The sequence below is a fragment of the Nicotiana sylvestris genome, chromosome 5 (assembly GCF_000393655.2).
Source record: "Nicotiana sylvestris chromosome 5, ASM39365v2, whole genome shotgun sequence".
In the NCBI taxonomy this organism is placed as follows: Eukaryota; Viridiplantae; Streptophyta; class Magnoliopsida; order Solanales; family Solanaceae; genus Nicotiana; species Nicotiana sylvestris.
Genome location: NC_091061.1, coordinates 39,425,019 through 39,448,019, shown reverse-complemented (window position 1 = coordinate 39,448,019; position 23,001 = coordinate 39,425,019). Strand labels below are relative to the sequence as shown.

The window sequence follows — 23,001 nt, the reverse complement described above, 5'->3', positions numbered from 1 at the left end:
GAAAGAGGGAGAGGGAATTCTTATTGAATTTTGGGATGAATTACAATGGAATAGAACCCTCTATTTATAGGGAGAGAGTGACTTAGCCACCAAGTAATAAACCCTAGAATCTCTCTAAATATAGACATTCACCATAAATAAAATTTTATTTATAACACTCCCCCTTGAATGTCTATTTAACAAATAATGTGCCTCGTTAAAACCTTAATTAATATAAAACCCAATATGAAAAAAATTCTAGAAAAGGAAAAAGAGTACACATGTTTAGAAATGCACCTATTGGTTGCCTCGTTAAAAACCTTGCAAGAACAACCCAGTGAGACAAAATCTTGTAAGGAAAAAAGAGTGCAACACGCATTAACTCCCCCTGATGAGAGCATCAATTCACATCCTTGAGCCTTCGCATCCCAATCTTGTACACTAGCTTCTTAAAGGTTGACGTCGGTAGAGATTTTGTAAACAAATCAACAATATTATCACTTGAACGAATCTGTTGCACATTGATATCACCATTCTTTTGAAGGTCATGTGTGAAAAATAGCTTTGGTGAAATGTGTTTTGTCCTATCTCCTTTTATGAATCCTCCCTTCAATTGGGCTATGCATGCTGCATTATCTTCATACAAAATTGTGGGTAGTTTGTCATACTTCAAACCACATTTATCTCGAATAAGATGTATTATAGACCTCAACCACACACATTCTCGACTTGCTTCATGAATAGCAATTATTTCAGCATGATTAGATGAAGTAGCCACAATTGATTGCTTAGTCGATCGCCAAGATATGACAGTGCCTCCATATGTAAACACATAACATGTTTGAGATCGAGCCTTGTGTGGATCGGATAAATACCCAGCATCGGCATAACTAACAAAATCAGGGCTGCAATTATTGTCATAAAATAAGCCATATCGGTAGTTCCTTTTAGATACCGTAATATGTGTTTAATTCTATTCCAATATCTCCTTGTAGGAGCAGAGCTATATCTTGCTAAGACATTAACTGAAAAGGTTATGTTAGGCCTTGTAGTATTAGCAAGATACATTAGTACACCAATTGCACTTAGATATGGTACTTCAGGACCAAGTAGCTCTTCATTCTCTTCTTGAGGTCGGAATGGATCCTTATTCACATCAAATTATCGAACAACCGTTGGAGTACTTAATGGATGTGCTCCATCCATGTAAAACCGTTTCAATACCTTTTCTATGTAGGCAGATTGATGGACAAAAATTCTGTTTGCCAAATGTTCAATTTGCAAACCCAGACATATTTTTGTCTTTTCGAGATCTTTCATATAGAATTCCTTCTTTAAATAATGAATTGCCTTTTGGAGTTCTATAGGAGCTCCAATAAGGTTTATTTCATCAACATAGGCAAGTACAACAAATTACGATATTGTTTTCTTTATAAAAACACATGGACAAATGACATCATTTATATAACCTTCCTTTAATAAATACTCACTAAGACGATTATACCACATTCGTCCTATTTGCTTTAAACCATACAAAGATCTTTGCAATTTGATTGAAAACATTTTTTGGGACTTTAAATTATTTGCATTAGACATTTTAAATCCCTCGAAAATTTTCATGTATATCTCATTATCAAGTGAGCCATAAAGGTAGGCGGTAACCACATCCATTAAATGCATGTCAAGCTTTTCATGGACAGCAAAACTAATGAGAAAACGGAACGTTATAGTATCTATAACGGGTGAATATGTCTCTTCATAATCGCACCAGGCCTTTGTGAAAATCCTTGTGCAACAAGGCGTGCGTTATATCTTTGTACCTCATTTTTCTCATTCCTCTTGCATACAAAGACCCATTTATAGCCAACAGGCTTAACACCATTAGGTGTTTGGACTACAGGCCCAAAAACATCACGTTTTGCAAGTGAATTCAACTCTAATTGGATTGCTTCTTGACACTTTAGCCAATCACCTCTTTGTCGACATTCTCCAACAGATTGAAGTTCAAGATCCTCACTATCTTGCATAATGTTAGATGCAACATTATATGCAAAGACATAATCCACCTCTATATCCAATCGATTCAAATTTGTCTTAATATCGATTGGATTTATTGATAGTTCCTTATTTTCTTGAGTCTCAGGTTTAGTGATTTCCTCATGAATCTCAGGATTGGTTAAAGCATGGATTTCTTCATGAGACTCTTTCTTAGTATCATTTTGATAATTTGTTTCCCTTTTTCTAGGATTTTGATCTTTAGAACCTAATGGTCTGCCACGTTTTAGACATGCTTTTGACTCATTAGCTATGGCACTAGAAGGTTGTCCAATAGGGACACCAATATGAATTGGAACATTCTCTGCCGGGATATGTGATTTTGTTATCCTTTCAGATCCGTAAATGCATCTGGCATTTGATTTGCTATTCTCTGCAAATGGATAATATTTTGTACCTCTTTTTCACAAATAGAGGCATGTGGATCAAGATGAGATAATGATGGATTTTTTCACAAACTTTTCCGTTTGGTTTCACCAACTTCTCCCCCTAATTTTGGGAAAAGTGTCTCATCGAATCGACAACCTACAAATCGTGCAGTAAACAAATCCCTCGTTAATGTTTCGAGGTAGCGAATAATAGAGGGCGATTCAAACCCAACATATATTCCTAACCTTCTTTGAGGATCCATTTTGGTGCGATATGGCGGTGCTACAGGCACATATACTACGCATCCAAAAAAAATTTAATGGGATATATTAGGTTCATGACCCAAAACTAATTACAACGGGGAATATTTACGATAATTTGATGGTCTGAGATGAACTAACATTACTGCATGCAAAAAAGGCATGACCCCAAACAGAAGTGGGAAACCTCGTTTTCATGAGTAACGGCATTGCTGTCAATTGCAGACATTTAATTAAAGACTTTGCAAGACCATTTTGAGTGTGAACATGAGCTACAAGATGTTCCACTTTTATCCCAATTGATAAGCAATAATCATTAAATGCTTGGGATGAAAACTCAGCAGTATTATCAAGTCTAATAGACTTAATTGGATTATCGGGAAATTATGCTCGTAATCGAATTATTTGTACCATTAATTTTGTAAATGCGAGGTTGCGAGATGACAATAGGCACATATGAGACCATGTACAAAAATGCATCTATTAAGACCATAAAATCTCTAAACGACCCACTAGGTGGGTGAATAGGTCCACAAATGTTCCCTTGTATATGTTCCAAAAACGCAAGGGACTCAATCCCAACCTTTGTTGGTGATGGTCTAATAATTAACTTGCCTTGATAACAAGAAGTGCAGGAAAATTCAATATTTAAAAGAATCTTTAAATTCTTCAATGAATGCCCATTTGAGTTTTTTTATAATTCGTCTCATCATAATTGATCCAAGATGTCCCAATCGGTCATGTCAAAGTACAAAAGTATTGAAGTCAGTAACCTTTTGGTTTACGGTAGAATGTGTCTTAATTGCACTAATTCTTGTCCAATACAGGCCACAAGATAAAGATGGGAACTTCTCAATAGCCCTCTTCTGACTAGAGACATTCTTGGTAATGATGACATATTCACAATTATTCTCATCTATTGTCTCAATATGATATCCATTTCGACGGATATCTTTAAAACTCAACAAGTTCCTCTTGGACTTGGAGGAGAACATTGCATTCTCTATGATAAGTATTGTTCCCTTAGGCAGAGTTATAGTAGCTCTTCCAGAGCCTTCAATTAATTTACTACTACTAGAAATTGTAGTAACATCTGCCTTACACATACTTAAATGAGAGAAATATTTCTCTTTGAATATTGTATGTGTTGTACATGAATCAACTAAACAAATATTTTTACAATTGAACTTTGATCCAATTTTGCTTTGAGAGATATCCATATTTGCTTAATCTTCTCAAAGAGCTTCTTGAGTCGGTAGAATCTCGTGCTGATAACGTATTACAAAATAATAAAGTAGAAGAACAATAATATTGCAGAGAAAGAGAGAGTAATTCTTATTGAATTTTGAGATGAATTACAATGGAATAAAACCCTCTATTTGTAGGAAGAGAGTGACTTAACCCCCAAGTAATAAATCCTAGAATCTCTCTAAATGTAGATATTCACCATAAATAAAATTCTATTTATGACACAAACTAAGTAACTTTTAAGGATGAGTAGGAGGATGATTTGGGCCTCAATCGGAACCCGTTCGATCGAAGAATTTGGGCCTTATTTTAAGTTACAAGCCCAAATTACTTTAGCGAATGGATTTGGCCCAAACTGCGATTCGTTTCGGCCCCATTTCAAGTTGGTCAGTGTTTCTTGTTCAGCAAGTTGACACTTTCCACTTCAGAAGAAATTGCACTTCCGGCGAAACTCTTTCTCCAGCTAAATTGAATTGTAAGTTCCCTAATTTTCATTATATAAGCTTCCTGCAGCAGTTTGCATCCACTATCTTCAACTCGAACTATATACATTGTTGAATTCTTTTGACAAATATATACTTGTACTATATAATAGCCCCAATTTGTGGTGGTGTAGTAAGATGCCTATTTTAGTAATCGATGTTTTGATAACTTTCCTTAGAATCACAGAAAAAAAAGAGAGAATTTTTTAATGTTTTTTGAGCTTTTCGATATTCAGCATTTGAGATGAAAGTGATAATGTCAAGTTATTTATGAAAGGATTTGAATTATATATATTGATGCTTTAGAAGAATTTTCACGTATAGTTTAACTGATTGTAGGAGGTTATTTTATTCTACTTTCGGGTTATCAACTCAGGCTTACTGTAGATACAGGTACCTTAAATTTGGATTTTAAATAACATGATGGGGTAGATAATTTTTAGATTTGTCCTTGAACAAAAAGTATACCAAAGGCAGCTGTGCCAAGTTCTAGTAACTGCTTTTCGAATTTAGTTTTTGTACATCGTTAATGGATTTCGTAACACATATATTGAGTTTGGGCAAAGCCAGTGGGTCCGCACCCATATCTTAAAGCCTACATCCAGCCCTGCAATTATCCACAACCATTTTTGGATTCTAACTCTGAAATATCAGGATATGATATCAGTTAATTTAATTTATCCCTTTAATCCAATTGAGGCTGTACATATAGGCCCTTGAGTTAAGTTTAGTACATTGGAAAACTTTGTTAGTTAAGTTCTCTAATAATTACTCAATTTGTTTGTCTACCGAGATTGATAAGTATTACAGAGTGGAACATATCTGATTTATCAATTATTGCTGTTAAAGGTTTTCAATGATGAAGATCGATTTTAGTGGACTTGAACCGACTGCCCCACTTCGAGGGGAGTCTTCGGAACTGTTTGATGACATTCCTAGTTCTCCGTCATTCCAGATTCCTAACACTACTAATGTGAGTCTGACTACTTTTCTGTGTGATCAATTATATTCTGTTAATTGGGAATCTATCGAGACCTGAATCTCTAACTATGCTTCCTTTTTTTTCTATCCTGTGTGTTCCTTCAGTTTGACGGTTTTCAAAAAGAAGCAATCCAAATGGTGAAGCCTGCGAAGGGAACCACAACTCTTGCTTTCATTTTTAAAGAAGGTGTCATGGTTGCTGCTGATTCTCGGGCTAGCATGGGAGGATATATATGTAAACACTTCCGCTCATTTTTGTCTTTATGATAAACAATGTGAAGAAAATCGTTTATTACTTGTCAACCCTGCTACTGTTATGAAGCATCGATTTGTCTATGGATCTTGTGATCCTGCTCTCTGCCAAATGACTTGATATGGAATTGATATAACCATAAACAACGGTTCAAGGGACATGCAAGACCTAATTGTTTTCATGTTTGAGTTTTTCTGCATACATGTGAAGCTGTATTTACCCGGTTTCAGCATAAAATGTTATTGGGTTCAAAAGTATCCACATTCTACAAAATTTTCATCAATGGCATATTCAAGTATATCTCTGTGTCATATGCTATACCTTTTTGAGTAGCTTTGTTGTCAATGTCACTAAGGTTATTGGTACAATGGCTAGAACTTGGAATTAGTACCTTAAGCAGTGTGTGTGGATAAATAGAGACATAACCTGATTTCGTGCGTACCTGAAAAGAAAACTTTAATTATCTTCCGTTTTTATATGGTTGTGCTGTGGTCTTATGGACTTGTGCTGCACGAGACATGTGTATGTATTAGTTTTGTATGTTCCATAGCTGAGTGTCAAGTTCTTCATTAGAGGAATGTGAGTTCCAAATTTTAGGTAGTTGGATTTCTACTTCTTTTGGAGGATCCAAATACTCTTTTAAGTGTTATTTCATTATCTGTTGATTTGGCTAATCCTTTTGAGAAATATGTTCTTTTCTTTTTAATATCTCGCAGCATCTCAGTCTGTGAAGAAAATCATTGAAATTAATCCATATATGCTTGGCACAATGGCTGGTGGGGCTGCTGACTGCCAATTCTGGCACAGAAACTTGGGAATCAAGGTATGTGGTTATGAAGTACTCCATTTCCTTTTCCAAGTTGCTGCATTTACCCATTTTTGCCAGGAGAATACTCGATCTCGATCAATTCTGGTCTCTTCCGCATTACAGATCTATGTACTCTAGAGAATTTTAATGCTTCTGATGGCATATATTTATTTAGGGTGGGTATGTCTCTCCTTCCACTCTAAAGTAAAAAGATGAGGAAGGTTAAGAAAGAAAAAAGGAGTTAGCTAATAATGAGAATGGAAATGTGACTAGATTGAAGGGGTAAAAAGAAAGAAATGACAATTATTAAATGGTGTTAGATTTGGGGAGGGAAACGATAATTGGGAAAATGTTATATTCCACCGCTGTTAGCGCACTAGTGTTTTGAAAGTTTCTTCCCGCTTATTTTCTTAAAGGCTAAGCCCCCAAGGGTTTTTGTCTTTTACATTTCTTGGGCCATCTTTCACTCTGCATATTAAAGTCTCCCGAAGTTAAAGTCCAACTATGTTTATTTTTTTAGTGTGTGTGTGTGTGTTGGGGGGGGGGGTGTATATATATTATATCTATATATATAACACATCAATATATCCTCCTCCTGACCCATTACAGAAGAAAGTTCTGCAGTTCATAAGCAGAAATAGTATTATGGAATTTGGCTTCATACACTTGGTAAAACTTGGTCACCTGTTCCCTTTTTGTGATTCAGTGCCGTCTGCATGAACTGGCAAACAAAAGGAGAATTTCAGTTACTGGAGCTTCAAAGCTGCTGGCAAACATTTTGTATTCTTATCGCGGAATGGGTTTGTCTGTTGGAACTATGATTGCGGGTTGGGATGAGAAGGTATTGAAAGATGGAAGCTGGTACAGTTCGTAAAATGTTTCCTGTTTTCTTACTAATATAAAAGCTTGATTGTGCAGGGTCCAGGACTATATTATGTGGATAGTGAGGGAGGAAGGCTTAAAGGAACCAGATTTTCTGTTGGATCTGGTTCACCCTATGCTTATGGTGTTTTGGATAATGGGTGTGTGCTTTCTTCTACGTTTTCCTATCAGCATTTCCATGGTTTCCCTAGTATCTGCTTGAGAATGATTGTTAACTAGTTTCGTCTTATCTATATGACAAAAACCGACCTTCAGACATTGTTATAGTCAACTCAGTCTTTGATATGTGGCTTGTGCATATTGAAGTGCAAAGGACTGCATGCGCGAGGTGCAGATGCACTTATCTGTTGGTCGTACTTGATCTCAGTGTCTTCTGAAAGAGAGAAAGTTGTGTTGTGTCACCAAGGTCTAAATGCATTCCGTACGCGGAGGCCCTTTTTTTTTTTTTTTGGTTGGGGGGGGGGGGTTACAACCTTTTCAAAATGTCTCCTTAGTTTATTGTGACAATGCTATGGTCAAAACTTTCGCAGCTTACAGCTCATGCTTCTGATTCGTTAACTTCAGGAAACCACTGAACTCTTACCTTCTCTCTAAATCTAATATTTCTCCCTGTGCTGTTTCACTTTAGGTACCGATATGATTTGTCCGTGAAAGAAGCAGCCGAGTTAGCTAGACGAGCGATTTATCATGCTACGTTCCGTGATGGAGCTAGTGGAGGTGTTGCTAGTGGTATGTTTCTTGCATCCTCATCCTTAAACAGAGGAAGTACCATGTTAAGTGGCTATTTCCGTTCTCTCTGTTGTATTTTTGCTCCATGGTGTTTGTGTATTTGGCCGTTAACTTTGTGGTTCGTTTCAGTTTATCATGTCGGACCAAATGGATGGAAGAAGCTATCAGGTGACGATGTTGGAGAACTCCATTACAACTACTATCCTGTGGAAGTAGCAGCAGTGGAACAGGAAATGGCTGAAGTGCCAGTAGCCTGAGTATAAGGACCCTGTAATAGTGTTTTTTTATGTCATGATTTTGTAAACCAGATCAAATATGTTCTCATCTTTGCATATTAAAGAGACATCAAAGTTTATTTTTCTTCTCAGACTTTATTGTGCAGTTTGCACAAACTGCATCTTTCCACTCTTCAACTTCTCTCATACAATTTCAGTCGTTCAGCTAATCATGTATTGTTAAAAAGAAACAACAAAAACGAAAAGCGGATAAGTGACGAAATAAGTTAATGTTGACCTAAGTAATTTTTCTAGTCATGTCTTATCCTTTTATAATGAACTACATAAACCACCAATGCTTTCTAAGACTAAAGTAATCTAATCCCTTTAATCCAAAGTGTCACCAAACACCAAGTAATTTGATTTAAAGAAAAGTTTTACACACCAAAATAACCATTATTTCACTAAACCTAGCTACTCAATTTCCTTTAATACAATCAGACATTCACAGTGTGTTCTCCCTGCTTACAACAACAACAACAAGGACCCAGTATAATCCCACAAGTGGGGTCTGGGGAGGGTTGTATGTACGCAGACCTTACCCCTACTCCGAAAGGTAGAGAGGTTGTTCTCCCTGCTTATTTAATTGAATAAAAGACATTTATTAAAATATGTAAGCGACAGCCCAAGTGAAACTGAGTTAGGGGCAAGCAAATTGTGAAAACACACATTGGAAGACCAAAAAAATTGTATTTTAGGAGACAAAAGTTTCTATACTCGACTATACAAATAGTATGATGAATTTTCCCTTGAATCTTGTGGTTCTGAGACCAAGAGGATCCCTGCTGTCAATCCAATCAGAACCTACTATACTTTGAATGGATAAATTCTTTACCTAAGCATATGGAAATGGAATATACAAAGTGGCATAACAGTTGATCCATTTGCAGCTTGGATGCCTCAGTTATTGATGCTGGAGCACAAGGCGTTGCTTGATGTCTTATTCCTGTATATGAAGATATACCCACAAGAAAAAAATATATACAATAATACAATCTATTCAGAAACTCCATTTGTGTGAGCTTATTCAGCAACCCACGCCCTCATAAAAGAGGAGAGTTGCAGTATGTTGGCAGACAGCACAAAACGAATCGCTATGATGAATGAACGTGCCCAGATTATTGGAATGAAATGAGCTGAAATGGAGATAATAATGAGAATTCATATAGCTGATTTCAACTAACTTGGTATTGAGGCATAGTTTTTATTGCAATCTATTCAGACTTTTCTACCTCACCGAATCTCTGCTCCCATTGTTGGGCATCATAATCTTGCTCATACAAGTCCTTGCTTGTACTGTAAACAATTCGATCCTCACCAATAAAAGTTCTTTGTGCCATATCTCGAGCACTCAAAAGCTGAAAATTATTCGATAAAATGAAGTGAGAGTTAACCCAAGGAAGAGACATTATACCAGACATAAATAGAAAGTTAATGTACCAGGACTTAACACGCCAAGGGTCTCTTAATTTTCCAAATCCAAACTGATATTTTAGATTATAATCAAGCACAAACAATATACCACATAAATAAGCAACATACTCCATATCTTTATGGAGTAATAGTAAAGTTGTCTTTGTGTGACTAACAGGTTACGGGTTCAAGCCGTGAAATCAATCACCGGTGCTTCATCAGGGTAGACAGCCTATATCACACCTCCTTAGGGTGCGTCCCTTTCCGGAATCATGCGTGAATGCGGGATGCTTCGTACACCGGGCTGCTCTTTTATATAAGCAACATACTCCATATCTTTATTTTTCTCCCATTTACTTATTATGATTCATTAGGAAAATTTATATTTCCTTATAAGCTATATGCACATACAATTTTGAAGGAGTTGAAAATCCATTGTGCTAAGTCAAAAGTCCTCTTTGTTTAATTTATTATGATGCAATAAGAATTTACCTTCTTGTAGTATAGAGAGTTGGCTAGTTTTCTCAGAAGCTTACTGAATACCTACAATACACCATTTGTTATGTTGACTCTTTCTTTGTGTGATATTAGTGAAAGACGTCTCTGGCTTATCAAAGAAAAGAAAGTAGGTGTATGTGCATACATTTCAAACAATTAGCAAAATCTCATTTTTCACAGAACAAGTTAAAGTGCTAAGTTAAAGCTTATTTCCTAAAAGGAAGAGGAGGCTGCGATTATGCAAGTTCTAGAGCAATTAGACCGAACTTTTGATGAACTACTTAGCCAACTTTTCCCAAGTATAGATGTTAAACCTGTACTGTTAACCAAACATGCAGAAAATTGAAACCTCAGAGGTGGCCAAAAAAAATTACAAAGCGAACCAGCTGAACCTTCTTACCTTCCATCTTAGTGAGAAATCGGGACGCACAAGTGCTTGGGCATATTGTTCCCTAGCTCGATTTCTCTTTTCAATTGCAGAATTTCTCTTTTGAACAAGAAACCAGCGAACAAAAGGAATGGTGAAAAATGAGCCAGCATAAATCTGCAAGTAAATCAGATTTGAAGTTAGCGGTTCAAAAAGCTTATTTACCTTTGCAAAGCAAAATGAATACATCTTCTGAATGTGTTAGGTTACAGGAATGAATACGGCTTCAGAATGAGTTAGGTTACAGGCTGTCTTATAAGATTCATTCAAGTTGGCCACCATAACTCGGAGGTCACTTCATAATTAAGTAACGTTAACTTCAGGAAAGTTCAACAAACAACAACAACAACAATTCAGTATAATCCCACTAGTGGGGTCTGGGGAGGGTAGTGTGTACGCAGACCTTACCGCTACCCTGGGGTAGAGAGGCTGTTTCCAATAGACCCTCGGCATCCTTCCCTCCAAGAACTCCCCACCTTGCTCTTGGCGTGACTCGAACTCACAACCCCTTGGTTGGAAGTGGAGGGTGCTTACCATCAGGAAAGTTCCTCTCAGAAAATAGAAAATACAGAGATTCAGGCTCCATCATAAGGAGGTTCAAGTCATCACAATCCACGAGGTATCTAAATATTTTATCACAGTTAAAAAGATTACAACATAAGCTAAACAAAGCACTATTAAAGGAAATTAAATTTCCATGAAATGAATAACTCCAAAAATATGGACATAAAGCAAGGAGCTCTTTCCAATAGCCTGAGATTACCTTTATGTTGTGATTAAATAAACGGCGTGAAAGATCAAAATAGTTAGACCAGATAATGCACTAAACAAAGTCGGCTGAATGAAAACACTACCTGAAGTAATGGAAATAACTTGGACACAGACGAAATGAGGCTACTTGGACTAACAGTCATGCTCCTTCAAGATACAGTCAACGGGAAGAGTTAAAAAAAACATATAGATGGCAAAGTTAAGAAGTCTAAAAAAATACAAAAAGAACCATACTTCAACATGGTACCAAGAATGATAACTCCAAGTAAATTCAGCGCACCCAAACCAACGACCAATGCTGCTTGTGATACACTAGCTTTACTTCATTGTGGAACACCCATTGTTAGGGAACTTCAATCTATAGGTAAGAAATTTCAACTATTTACAAGCAAGAGAAAATGTACCTAAATTTCCACTTTATTTCTTTCAGATATTTCTCAACCTGTCCATCCCAGTTAGGCCATATTTTCCCTACGTACTCCTTCCTTCCGCTCCATTGGCGAGCAGCTGTACGCTGGAGTGATGGGAATCGATACAGAATATTTCCCTGAAAATACAATTTATACAAGATAAGGCTGCGGAGAACCTTTTGGAGTATAAATCAATTTTCTTATGCAAACAACACTGGGAAAAGGCATCAAAAGCCTCACAACCACCATGAATTCATTCACTCAGCACTGAACTATTATTTTTGCATCATTTAGCTATTTAAAGTATCTCTTGTACAACAGCTCCCCAGACCTGATAGACCCCTTGAAATAACCGCAAATATCTGTATTTGCCCCCTACACTTGTCTGCAAATGACAAAACACAACATCCAACATATAAACTGCATAAATCAACTAGTTTTAACATTTTAGTTGGTCGGGGAAGTTATCTTGTATTTTTTTCTTCATTCTTTTGTTTTCTTTGTGCTAGAATCTAGAATAACCATTTAAAGATAAATTGGAAATGAAATCTGAGAAATGAAGACCAGAATAGAAGACAAATGATGCTTATTTAAACACTTACACTACGTTTGGCTGGAGTTCTAAGAGAACGAGATGGGAAGAAGAAAAAAGAAGCTGTTTGTCTAAATATAGGTTATTCCCTTGTTGGTAAGGACGTAAAAGTGGAGAGCTTGGACATCCTTCCACATTATCTTTTAACACTTCAAAAATGAGAAGTTTTCCATTTTTTTCTTTCCCTCCCAACCATACCAATGGGTTTAAAAAAAACTACCGACACCGGACACCACATCCAAGTGAAATAAATCCCCGGGTTGTTTTTTAGGAAGTTTAGTGCTTGATACCGTTTAATGATATTATACTGTACAAATTTTCACAAATTTCAAGAACTTCAATTCATTTAAGCATTCAAAAACTTTAATGTTATTTTTTTTGATAAGTAATTAACAAGGTAACTTATACTAGATGTTTCAAAATATGCAACTGATCCAAGAAATTTCTTGAAGCCATGAACATATTAATTGGCAAAATTGATCATTTCAAACAGCAATAGGCTTCAACCATGCCGATAAGAGTAAATATTATGATAGAAGATTAAATAACGTTTGTCACAGACCTCCTTATCTACTTCTGGCTGACCATCAAACTGCAATAGCACCGGAAGGATATATGATTCATTATCCTGTCATTACACACAAAAAAGTAATTTAAGAAAAGAGAGATTTTTAACATTGGTGCAAAAAGTCCCATTGCTTCGCTATAAGAATCAATTTCTAAGAAAAGGAAATATAATTAAAAGGGCAGTGCCTGGATCAGTTCAAACTTCGTTTTTTTTTTCCTGGCAAGTTCCGAAAACTAACTTTTGAAGACAAATATGGATAAAAAGTGACCACCCAGAAACTGTGCACAAGCAAAGTAAAGAAGTGTAAAGAAATAGACTAACATAAAAAAATACACTAATGAACCTACGACCAAACCAGCAAAACAAGTCCCTCACACTTTACAGAATCTTGCAAAATTCAACAACAACAACAACAACAACAACCCAGTGAACAAAATTCAATTCATATAAAAATAAGCCAGTTTTCAAAAAGGCTACTTGAAAAAATTCTACCATTCCTGTCAATAGTTACAAAATACTAATAGAAAAACAAAATCAGGTCATGTAAACCACACAAAGTACCATGTAGTTGGGATTCATTAGATCGAGAAAGGGGGCAAGTTCTTCAGCAATGACAACACCACCATTTGACAATATATGTTGTCCTATCTGCAAACAGTTTTTACAGACAACGGTGACTGTTAGTCTGACAACGAGCAACTGGTTATGTATAAAAGTACTGACTGTTAACAAGTAAAGCAACTACAATCTCGTGTAATTGTACATTTGTCAGGATTGGCATAAAGTACGCTCAAAGTGTGGGAACAATGGCAGGATGGGCAAAAGGGAAAACATTGAAGCAGATATGTGTGAAATGATATGTTAAAAGTAACGAACCACTAAATTTAGTGGTCAATATTTACCAACTTCCACCTCTCTTCATCAATACCTTGATTTGGATCACCATCACCAAATACAAAGGAGAAAACCTGCAAATCGAGCGTCAAGTATTAATCATTTCAAAAGCAGATGCAAACACAGAGCAAAAGAAGAAATAGCTTTTCCCCCATACAGATTCAAAGAAGTTCATCCTGACACCATCTTCGTGAATTTGTTGTCGCCTATGATTGTTTGGATCCCAATACCTAAAGAAAGTATAATTTTTTAGAAGTCAGCAAACAATCTAACAGAAAGTTAAGAGGGTCAGATGACTCAGATGTGTAGCCAAGCTTTCTTGAAGTGACCATGAATGGTTGCTAAGATTTTGAAAATGATCAGACATCCTAAGGCTCATCCATGTTTAGCATATGATCGAACTATCCCATTGGATGGTATCATATTACAATTTTAAGATGTGTTATAAATAATGAATTTTTTTGCACTAAAAGCACTGAGAGTTCTTGATAAGAATTAGAGCAAACTAAATACAAGAAGGAACAACCAAATCAAGATAGGAGAGAGGATTCTAATGTCTTTTAAATAAGAATCACTTAAGGACCTTAATAGCTAGTGTTAGTTTGATAGTTAAATAGTAGTATATAACCCTAATCTCATATGTATTAGGAGTAGGACATGTATTATATATATAGGGCTCATTGTATCATTGTCAATTTTTAATAAATAATATATTTTCTCTCGTGTTTTCTCATATAATATCAGAGCTTTAGTGAGAAAATTATCGTTGTGCGTCATTCCAGCGACTTCCGGGAAGAAAGACCTCGTCGCCGTGCAATTTTCCAGCGACTTAAGAGGCTGTCCGTAACAAAATCACTTTCCGTTCGTGTTGTGCAAAAACCAACACCACCACAGGGTTCCCAAGGCTTAGGCGACCAAACCCCACCAAAGATCTCCGGCAACCGACCTCTCATGCGCCCTCACGCGCAGATCGGAAGTCTATTTTTCCGGCAAGTTTTTCCCCACACGCCGGCGCGTGTGGCCTTTTCCCGACCAGATTTCAAATTTTTTCCTTCAGACAGCCTATTCGCGTGGCCTTTTCGAGCCTGCCCATCAAGTTTACATCAGATTCCGACGACTTTTTTATTTTCCGGCGAGCTATAGTGTTTTCGGTGAACAGTAACAGTGAAACAGTGATTTCCAAACAATTTTCTGACCTTTTCCGGCGTGAACATTATAATGTCATTCTTATTAGAAGCCTTAGACTCACAATTCGTTGGATCGAATGCATTAAATCCAATCCAGATGGTTTCTTTACCGGATTATATTGAGTTCCTTCAGTACAAAGCACGTAAACAGACATCTTCAGGATTAGCCTCCGTTGTTCTAACAAATAGTAGCATGACTTGTCTCCCAATCTTCACCTTCTGAGTCTTGGGTCATTGATTCAGGTGCATCTGATCATATTTCTGGTAACAAATCTCTTTTCAGTAGTATCTCATATTCTCAATCTCTTCCAACAGTCACAATGGCCAATGGGTCTCAAGCCATGGCAACTGCAATAGGTCAAGCAAATCCACTTCCTTCCTTACCTTTAGACTCAGTTCTTTATGTTCCTGGTAGTCCTTTTAATCTCATAGCCGTTAGTCGCTTAGCCAAATCACTTAAATCTGTTGTTTTATTCCTTGATGACCTTGTTTTTATACAAGAACGCAGTACAGGGCGGATCATTGGAACCGGACGTGAATCAGATGGACTTTATTACCTTATCCTTGCAAAATCACATGGACTCGCATCTTGTCTTCCTCCAATAACTTGTCCCGTTACTGATTCACCAGATTTATTACATAAACGGTTAGGACATCCCAGTTTGTCAAAACTTCAGAAAATGGTACCTGGCTTATCTCACTTGTCCACTCTAGAGTGTGAGTCGTGTCAACTCGGTAAGCATACCCGCTCCCATTTCCCGCGGCGTCTTGATAATCGAGCAGAGTCACCTTTTACTTTAGTCCATTCAGATGTTTGGGGTCCTAGTCGGGTTAGTTCTACCTTAGGATTCCGCTACTTTGTCAGTTTTATTGATGATTATTCCAGGTGCACTTGGATATTTTTGATGAAAAATCGATCTGAGTTGTTTTCTATTTTCCAGACCTTCCACGCTAAAATCCAAAATCAATTTGGGGTTTCTATCCGCACATTTCGTAGTGATAATGCCCTAGAGTATTTGTCTTCCCCATTTCAGCAGTTTATGAACTCTCATGGGATTATTCATCAAACATCTTGTCCGTACACATCCCAACAAAATGGGGTAGCTGAAAGAAAGAATAGACATCTTATTGAAACTGCTCGTACCTTACTCATACAATCTCATGTTCCGCTGCATTTTTGAGGGGATGCAGTTCTTACATCTTGTTATCTTATTAATCGTATGCCATCTTCAGCTATCCAAAATCAAGTTCCATTCTCTGTCCTGTTTCCCCACTTACCTTTGTTCTCTTCCACCTCGTGTCTTTGGGAGTACGTGCTTTGTTCATGACCTTACTCCAGGAAAAGATAAGTTAGCTCCTCGTGCTCTTAAGTGCATATTTCTGGGTTACTCAAGAACGCAAAAGGGATATCGATGTTATTCTCCTGACTTTCAGCGATTTCTTATGCCTGCTGATGTTACCTTCTTTGAAACTCAATCATACTTCACAGGTCCAGTTAATCACTTAGATATTTCTTAGGTGCTACCCGTTCCTTCTTTTGGAGATTCAATCCCTATCTCCTATTCATCTTCCTCCAGAGCTCAACCGTCTACAGTTCCAGTTGCAGTTCCCCCACCTATAGCTCCAGTGCCACCACCTAGTCCAGTTCAACCTTCTACAGCTCCACCACTCCTGACTTATTATCGTCGTCCGCCTCCAGCATCAGGCCCAGCTGATTCACGACCTGCACCTGACCCTGCTAATACTGCGGAATTGTCTCCTCTTAATCAACCGATTGCACTCCGAAAAGGTATACAGTCCATACTTAATCCTAATCCTTATTATGTCGGTTTAAGTTACCATCGTCTCTCATCATCCCATTGTGCATTTGTGTCATCTTTGTTCTCTGTTTCCATCCCTAAGTCTACAGGTGAAGCACTGTCTCATCCCGGATGGCGACAGGCTATGATTGACGAGATGTCTGCTTTACATACGAGTGGTACTTGGGAGCTTGTTCCTCTTCCTTCGGGTAAATCGACTGTTGGTTGTCGTTGGGTGTATGCAGTCAAAGTTGGTCCAGATGGCCAGGTTGATCGACTTAAGCCTCGTCTTGTTGCCAAAGGATATACTCAGATATTTGGACTCGATTACAGTGATACTTTCTCTCCCGTGGCTAAAATTACATCAGTCTGCCTTTTTCTATCCATGGTTGTTGTTCGCCATTGGCCTCTCTATCAGTTGGACATTAAGAATGTTTTTCTTCACGGTGACCTTGAGGATGAGGTTTATATGGAGCAACCACCTGATTTTGTTGCTCAAGGGGAGTCTAGTGGTCTTGTATGTCGGTTGTGTCAGTCCCTCTATGGTCTAAAACAGTCTCCTCAAGCCTAGTTTGGTAAGTTCAGCACAGTTATTCAAGAGTTTGGCATGACTCGTAGTGAAACTGATCACTCTGTATTTTATCGACATTCTACTTCAAATCTCTGAATTTATCTGGTCGTTTATGTTGACGATATTGTTATTACCGGCAATGATCAGGATGATATTAGTAAGTTGAAGCAACATCTCTTTCAGCACTTTCAGACTAAGGATCTGGGCAGATTAAAGTATTTTCTGGGTATTGAGGTCGCTCAGTCTAGCTCAGGAATTGTGATCTTACAACGGAAGTATGCCTTAAATATTCTTGAGGAGACATGAATGACAGGTTGTAGACCTGTTGACACTCCGATGGATCCGAATTCTAAACTTCTGCTAGGACAGGGGAGCCTCTTAGCGATCCTGCAAGATATAGACTGTTGGTTGGTAAATTAAATTACCTCACAGTGATTAGACCTGACATTTCCTTTCTTGTGAGTGTTATGCGTTAGTTTATGGATTCTCCCTGTGATAGTCATTGGGATGCAGTTGTCCGCATTCTTCGGTATATAAAATCAGCTCCAGGCAAAGGCTTATTGTTTGAGGATCGAGGCCATGAGCAGATCGTTGCATACTCAGATGCTGATTGGGCAGGATCACCTTCTGATAGACGTTCTACATCTGGATATTGTGTCTTAGTAGGAGGAAATTTGGTGTCTTGGAAGAGCAAGAAACAGAATGTGGTTGCTCGGTCTAGTGCAGAAGCAGAATATCGAGCAATGGCTATGGCCACATGTGAGCTAATTTGGATCAAACAGTTGCTCAAGGAGTTGAAATTTGGTGAGATTAGTCAGATAAGACTTGTATGTGATAATCAAGCTGCTCTTCATATTGCGTCAAATCCAGTGTTCCATGAGAGAACTAAACACATCGAGATTGACTATCACTTTGTTAGAGAAAAGATACTCTCGGGAGATATTGCTACAAAATTTGTGAAGTCGAATGATCAGCTTGCTGATATTTTCACCAAGTCCCTCACTGGTCCTCGTATTAGTTATATATGTAACAAATTCGGTACATATGATTTATATGCACCAGCTTGAGGCGGAGTGTTAGTTTGATAGTTAAATAGTAGTATATAACCCTAATCTCATATGTATTAGGAGTAGGACATGTATTATATATATATAGGGCTCATTGTATCATTGTCAATTTTAAATAAATAATATATTTTCTCCCGTGCTTTCTCACAGCTAGAAAAGCAAGAATCACTTAAGGACCTTAATAGCTAGAAAAGCAGACATTTGACAAAAATATAGCTAATGATTATTCAACTCAAAGATACTCCCTGGTCTAATAATTATCTCTGTATATGCTTTCTGAGCTATACCGTATGTGCAGTGTCCCTTTCTATTGCATGACAAAATATACAATGTCACATCTTTCAACTTCAATAACATGCTAGTTAGAACAGCAAAATATTATGTAGCTGCTAAGAAGGAAGATGCGGACAGTTTCCAAATCAAAACTTCTCAAAATACGGAATTTTAAAACTGGAGAAATGTTCCACAAATCTGGATCAAAAGTTTTCTAAACACCATATAAAGCAGCTTCAGATTAGATTACAGATTTAGGAAGTTTTTTTCTAATCCAGTAAGAGATTTAGGAAGTTAATCATCTATCATGCAGAATTGGAAGCTTTTGAGGGCTGGGATGAGAAGGATATCTAATGGTTTAAATCTTTTTTTGATAAGGTAAGGTAATCTTATTCAAGAAATTAGTACGAAGAAGGTACTGCAAAGATGCAAGAAAACAGAAGGATGAGGAGAAAATTTCCTGTTACAACTGCACCCTCGGGAATTCCCAAATTCCAAAACAAGGTGGATTCTCCAACATACTAACCCCAACACCAAAAGTATAAGTTGTATACATTTGTATTTGACAACAGAAAGTTGTTGTCTTTCCCATCAAAACATCTTCTATTCCTTTCCAGCCTTATATTCCACATAATGCATAGAGGAAGGGTTAAAACTAGTTAAAGGAAGAATGCTAAACTTGATAGTCAAACCCATCTGAACACCAACTTCTCTTGGTGCCGGGGAAAAGTGTTCACACCAAGTTCCTTATTAAAAAAAAGTGTTCACACCAAGTCTGGACACTGATCCATGGCTCTATAGCAATCATATCCTTCCATGCTCATCAGAAATGAAATAAAGAATAGAATTTCATAACCTGCCAATACAACTCTAAGAAATTCCAAATCTCTAGTACAAAAGCCGACGAAACTTACATGCTTGCAAGAAATTACCATACGCAAAGCTACTAATTTGGTACCAATGCCTCCCTAGCCCCTAGTAGGTCGAGATCATTCAACAACTAATAAGGAGTGGATTAACAAAACGTGCTGATCAATCTACCTTTAAGGACATTTGGCAAGGCACCATGGTTCCCCATCAATCAAGAAAAGGAGGAGGACAATAACAAATATTTTGGTGTTATTACCTTTATCTTTTAAGACATTATAATCGAACTGAATGCATTTTTTTAACATTTTAAATATTTTAATTATAAGAAATTGTAATGCTCTTTTTATGAAATCTCTGAATATGCAATCATTATTAAAATTCACACTGAAAATTAGATGCTTTTTAACCTTCGTGCTCTGAATCCCATCATTCTTTTTGGGATGCAGGGAATTATAATACTCATTGTATTAAATGCAAATAATTTTACTAGACTGTAGATGAATTTATTCCAAAGCCCAAAGAGAGGCTACAAGCCAGGCCTTTAAATCAACTTAAGAAAATAGACCGATGTAACAAAAGTTAACATAGAAGCAACTTCTTCTTCAATAAGGAAAAAAGGTCAAATTAAAAATTACCAGAACAGACCACTATCATAAGATGTCGCTCGCCTTCCCTTATTGTTTAAACCAATGTCAGGAAAGCTTATGTCATCATCACTGTAAGGAAGGCAAATGTCAGGTACAGAATGACATTTAAGCGCAAAAAAAATTAATTGAGGAAAAATGAATAGGAGATGTAAGAGGATCTGATACCCTCTACTTAAGGCAATGGCGATTATGGTCGTATAGACAATAACAATTGAAGCGATCAGTGTGGTACCAAAGGAAACCCTGACTAAATATTCTGCTGCCATCTGCAAAGTGTTTGGAACTTGCACAAAGTATGAGTTTTATGGGATAACTTATTCAATATAATACATTCAGCAACTGACAATATGGGAGGGTAAGTACCTTTGCTTTCTCCAGCAAAGGCTCAACTTTCATCCTAAGTGATTTAGCAGCAAGATTTGTTCGAGAATTCTCGGGAAACACATATAGGACATCGCCTTCATCAGACACCTATCAAAACCATATTAGCCGAAAAATCAGATATACAATAATTACATGGTGGAGCACGTGCGATGCGGCAATGCCCTACATGGTCTAGTTCAGCAGTTGAGGTGAAGCATATGATTTGTCAAAAGAAAAAATATATGTTTAATTATGAATAGTATTCCACAAATATTAAGAGGACTCAATTGCAGAAATGAAGAGTCTTGAAGAAACTTAGCAGAAAACATAGCACACAATTCTTTTATTTATTTTTGAATTTTATAATAAGAAACTCAATACACAGTTCTGAAAACAGAAATTCTAATTTCTGTCACCCATCCAGCTATTGGAAGATTGTTAGTTACTTTCCTCTATAACACGTCTCAACATCTCATCATCAGTCAATCAACCCTCTTCCTCCCTTTAATCAAGCCTATCCATCAATATTTACAAGTTCAGTTCTTACAGAAAAATAAGCTACTGCAATTTATAATGCAGCTGAACTGGTGACTCTGCTCCTAACTCATTCAATTTTACCCCTTCACATGTTTGGGAGATATTGCATGGCATCTAATACTTTCCCTTTCCCAAAAGAAATGACATATTTATATATGTAGAAATAATTTAACTTTAAATCTCTCAACTATGGCCTCACGGATTTTTATGACTTGTTTTATACTACAAGTTTCATCAATTTTTATTTCTTAAGCTTCATGTCAGTCAAACACCATCACATAAAATGAGACGGAAGGAGTAAGTATTAAAACACCAATCCTTGTGAGTTGGTTGGAAATAAATTCACTGATGGATCAAATCAAGCACAACCCAAGTTAACCTATCTAAAAGTTGGATTGTCTATATAGCCCAAATTAACTCATAGGCAACTTTGTCAAAAAGAAAAAAAGGCAAGGTAGCATAAAAAATATCAGAAGTTAACTAACATTAGCATCTCAAAATACTACTACTTAGTACTAAATAATTTTTGAAAACAAGCTAGAGGTTCTATAAATTTCAAATTTCTTCCTAAACTAACATGCAGAAATGCAGGGTAAGGCTGCGTACATCAGACCCTCGTGGTACGGCCTTTGCCCGGACTCCGCACATAGCGGGACCGGGCTGCCCTTTCCTAAACTAACATACAAGTCATTAACCAGACTGCATCGGTGAAATAGTCCACAGACAAGCTGGCCCGAAAATCACGGTCATAAAAAAATCTTTAACCATACTAAATTACAAATATATTACAAAGTCAAATTGACGTTACAATACACAAAATTAGTAACATTAGCATCTCAAAACATTAAAAGAAGGATCAGAAATTTTACCTCCAAAAAGCCATTAGTATCAGTAGCCAAAGCTTGCAAAGCTATCTGTGCTTCACTCAACTGAAGGCCAGCCTTGCTGGCAACATCCCCAACTGTCACCCTCCTTCCCAATGATTCAATTGCATCCATAGCTCTCTTCGGTACATCCCACCGCAGCTGATCACTCTCCACTAAACGTCTACTGCAACTAAGTATCAGCTTTTTCCTCAAAGACCCATGAGTTTTTTTGTTATATCTTAAAGACCCATAAGTTTTAGTGATAAATTTGAATGTTTCAGAATTAAAAGATTGAATCTTTAATTGTTTCACAATGAAGAAGCTTGTGGAATAAATGGCTGCCATTTTAATAGAAGTTTGCTTTTGTGATCAATATTTTGCCTTTGAGAATTTTGTGAGTTTCTTTGGTTTTTTTTGTGCCCATTTGTTGAAATTGGAATTTGCTTGGTGAAAATGTCAAAGCTATTGCTCGTCTGACCACTTCACGGGGAAAGCGAGAGGATGTTGTATTTTGCACCAACTAACGCAAGTCAAACTATGTACTCAAGTTTTACGTTCGTTTCCAGAGAGGAATTGTCAAGAACACCTCCTCCAAACTTAAGTTGGTCAAGTCACCTTGTATTGAAGGAAAAAAAAAAGAATTTTTTCGTGCCATATAGCAAACTATATTACCCTCATTATTTAAAATTTAATATAATTATATTTAGCATACCAAATTATCAATTTTATACCATAAGTTTTTTTAACTGTACATTAATTGTACCTTATATCACTCCTACATTTATGATATCGTATATTCATCCAAATCCCCCCTCTCCCCACGTTTCTCTCTCCCAACCCCACACCTTCACCCACGTATCACCACACACCTAGAAACCAGAAAAACCAGAAAAACAATTGAAACCCTCTACTAAATCCAGAAAAACA

The 23,001-nt window shown here is 37.0% G+C and overlaps 2 protein-coding genes across 7 annotated transcripts; one reads left to right on the top strand and one right to left on the bottom strand.

Moving 5' to 3' along the window:
• Positions 1 to 4,291: 4,291 nt before the first annotated feature.
• On the top strand, positions 4,292 to 8,406 carry LOC104232332 (proteasome subunit beta type-5-like). Of its 2 annotated transcripts, XM_070174033.1 has the most exons (9): positions 4,328 to 4,386; positions 4,733 to 4,786; positions 5,243 to 5,366; positions 5,480 to 5,609; positions 6,344 to 6,450; positions 7,142 to 7,276; positions 7,354 to 7,457; positions 7,946 to 8,046; positions 8,176 to 8,406. In XM_070174033.1, exons 3-9 carry the CDS (start codon positions 5,250 to 5,252, stop codon positions 8,301 to 8,303), a joined length of 822 nt encoding a protein of 273 aa, XP_070030134.1. In that variant the 5' UTR covers positions 4,328 to 4,386; positions 4,733 to 4,786; positions 5,243 to 5,249; the 3' UTR covers positions 8,304 to 8,406. The 2 variants fall into 2 exon arrangements, with proteins under 2 accessions (XP_009783836.1, XP_070030134.1); XM_009785534.2 differs by lacking the exon at positions 4,733 to 4,786 and having other exon boundaries at positions 4,292 to 4,386.
• Positions 8,407 to 8,961: 555 nt separating this feature from the next.
• LOC104232110 (uncharacterized protein At5g03900, chloroplastic-like) lies at positions 8,962 to 22,634 on the bottom strand. 5 transcript variants are annotated; one of them, XM_009785241.2, is made up of 15 exons: positions 22,078 to 22,634; positions 20,672 to 20,779; positions 20,474 to 20,574; positions 20,297 to 20,377; positions 14,052 to 14,124; positions 13,903 to 13,968; positions 13,562 to 13,648; positions 12,995 to 13,060; positions 12,172 to 12,225; positions 11,835 to 11,977; positions 11,665 to 11,751; positions 11,514 to 11,577; positions 10,633 to 10,776; positions 9,554 to 9,679; positions 8,962 to 9,457 (listed from the first exon to the last, which is right to left on the bottom strand). In XM_009785241.2, exons 1-15 carry the CDS (start codon positions 22,417 to 22,419, stop codon positions 9,440 to 9,442), a joined length of 1,560 nt encoding a protein of 519 aa, XP_009783543.1. In that variant the 5' UTR covers positions 22,420 to 22,634; the 3' UTR covers positions 8,962 to 9,439. The 5 variants fall into 5 exon arrangements, 2 of the variants coding, with proteins under 2 accessions (XP_009783543.1, XP_009783606.1); XR_011407537.1 differs by lacking the exons at positions 8,962 to 9,457; positions 9,554 to 9,679 and adding an exon at positions 11,068 to 11,282 and having other exon boundaries at positions 10,686 to 10,776; XR_011407535.1 differs by lacking the exons at positions 8,962 to 9,457; positions 9,554 to 9,679 and adding an exon at positions 11,068 to 11,209 and having other exon boundaries at positions 10,686 to 10,776.
• Between the last annotated feature and the right edge of the window lie 367 nt (positions 22,635 to 23,001).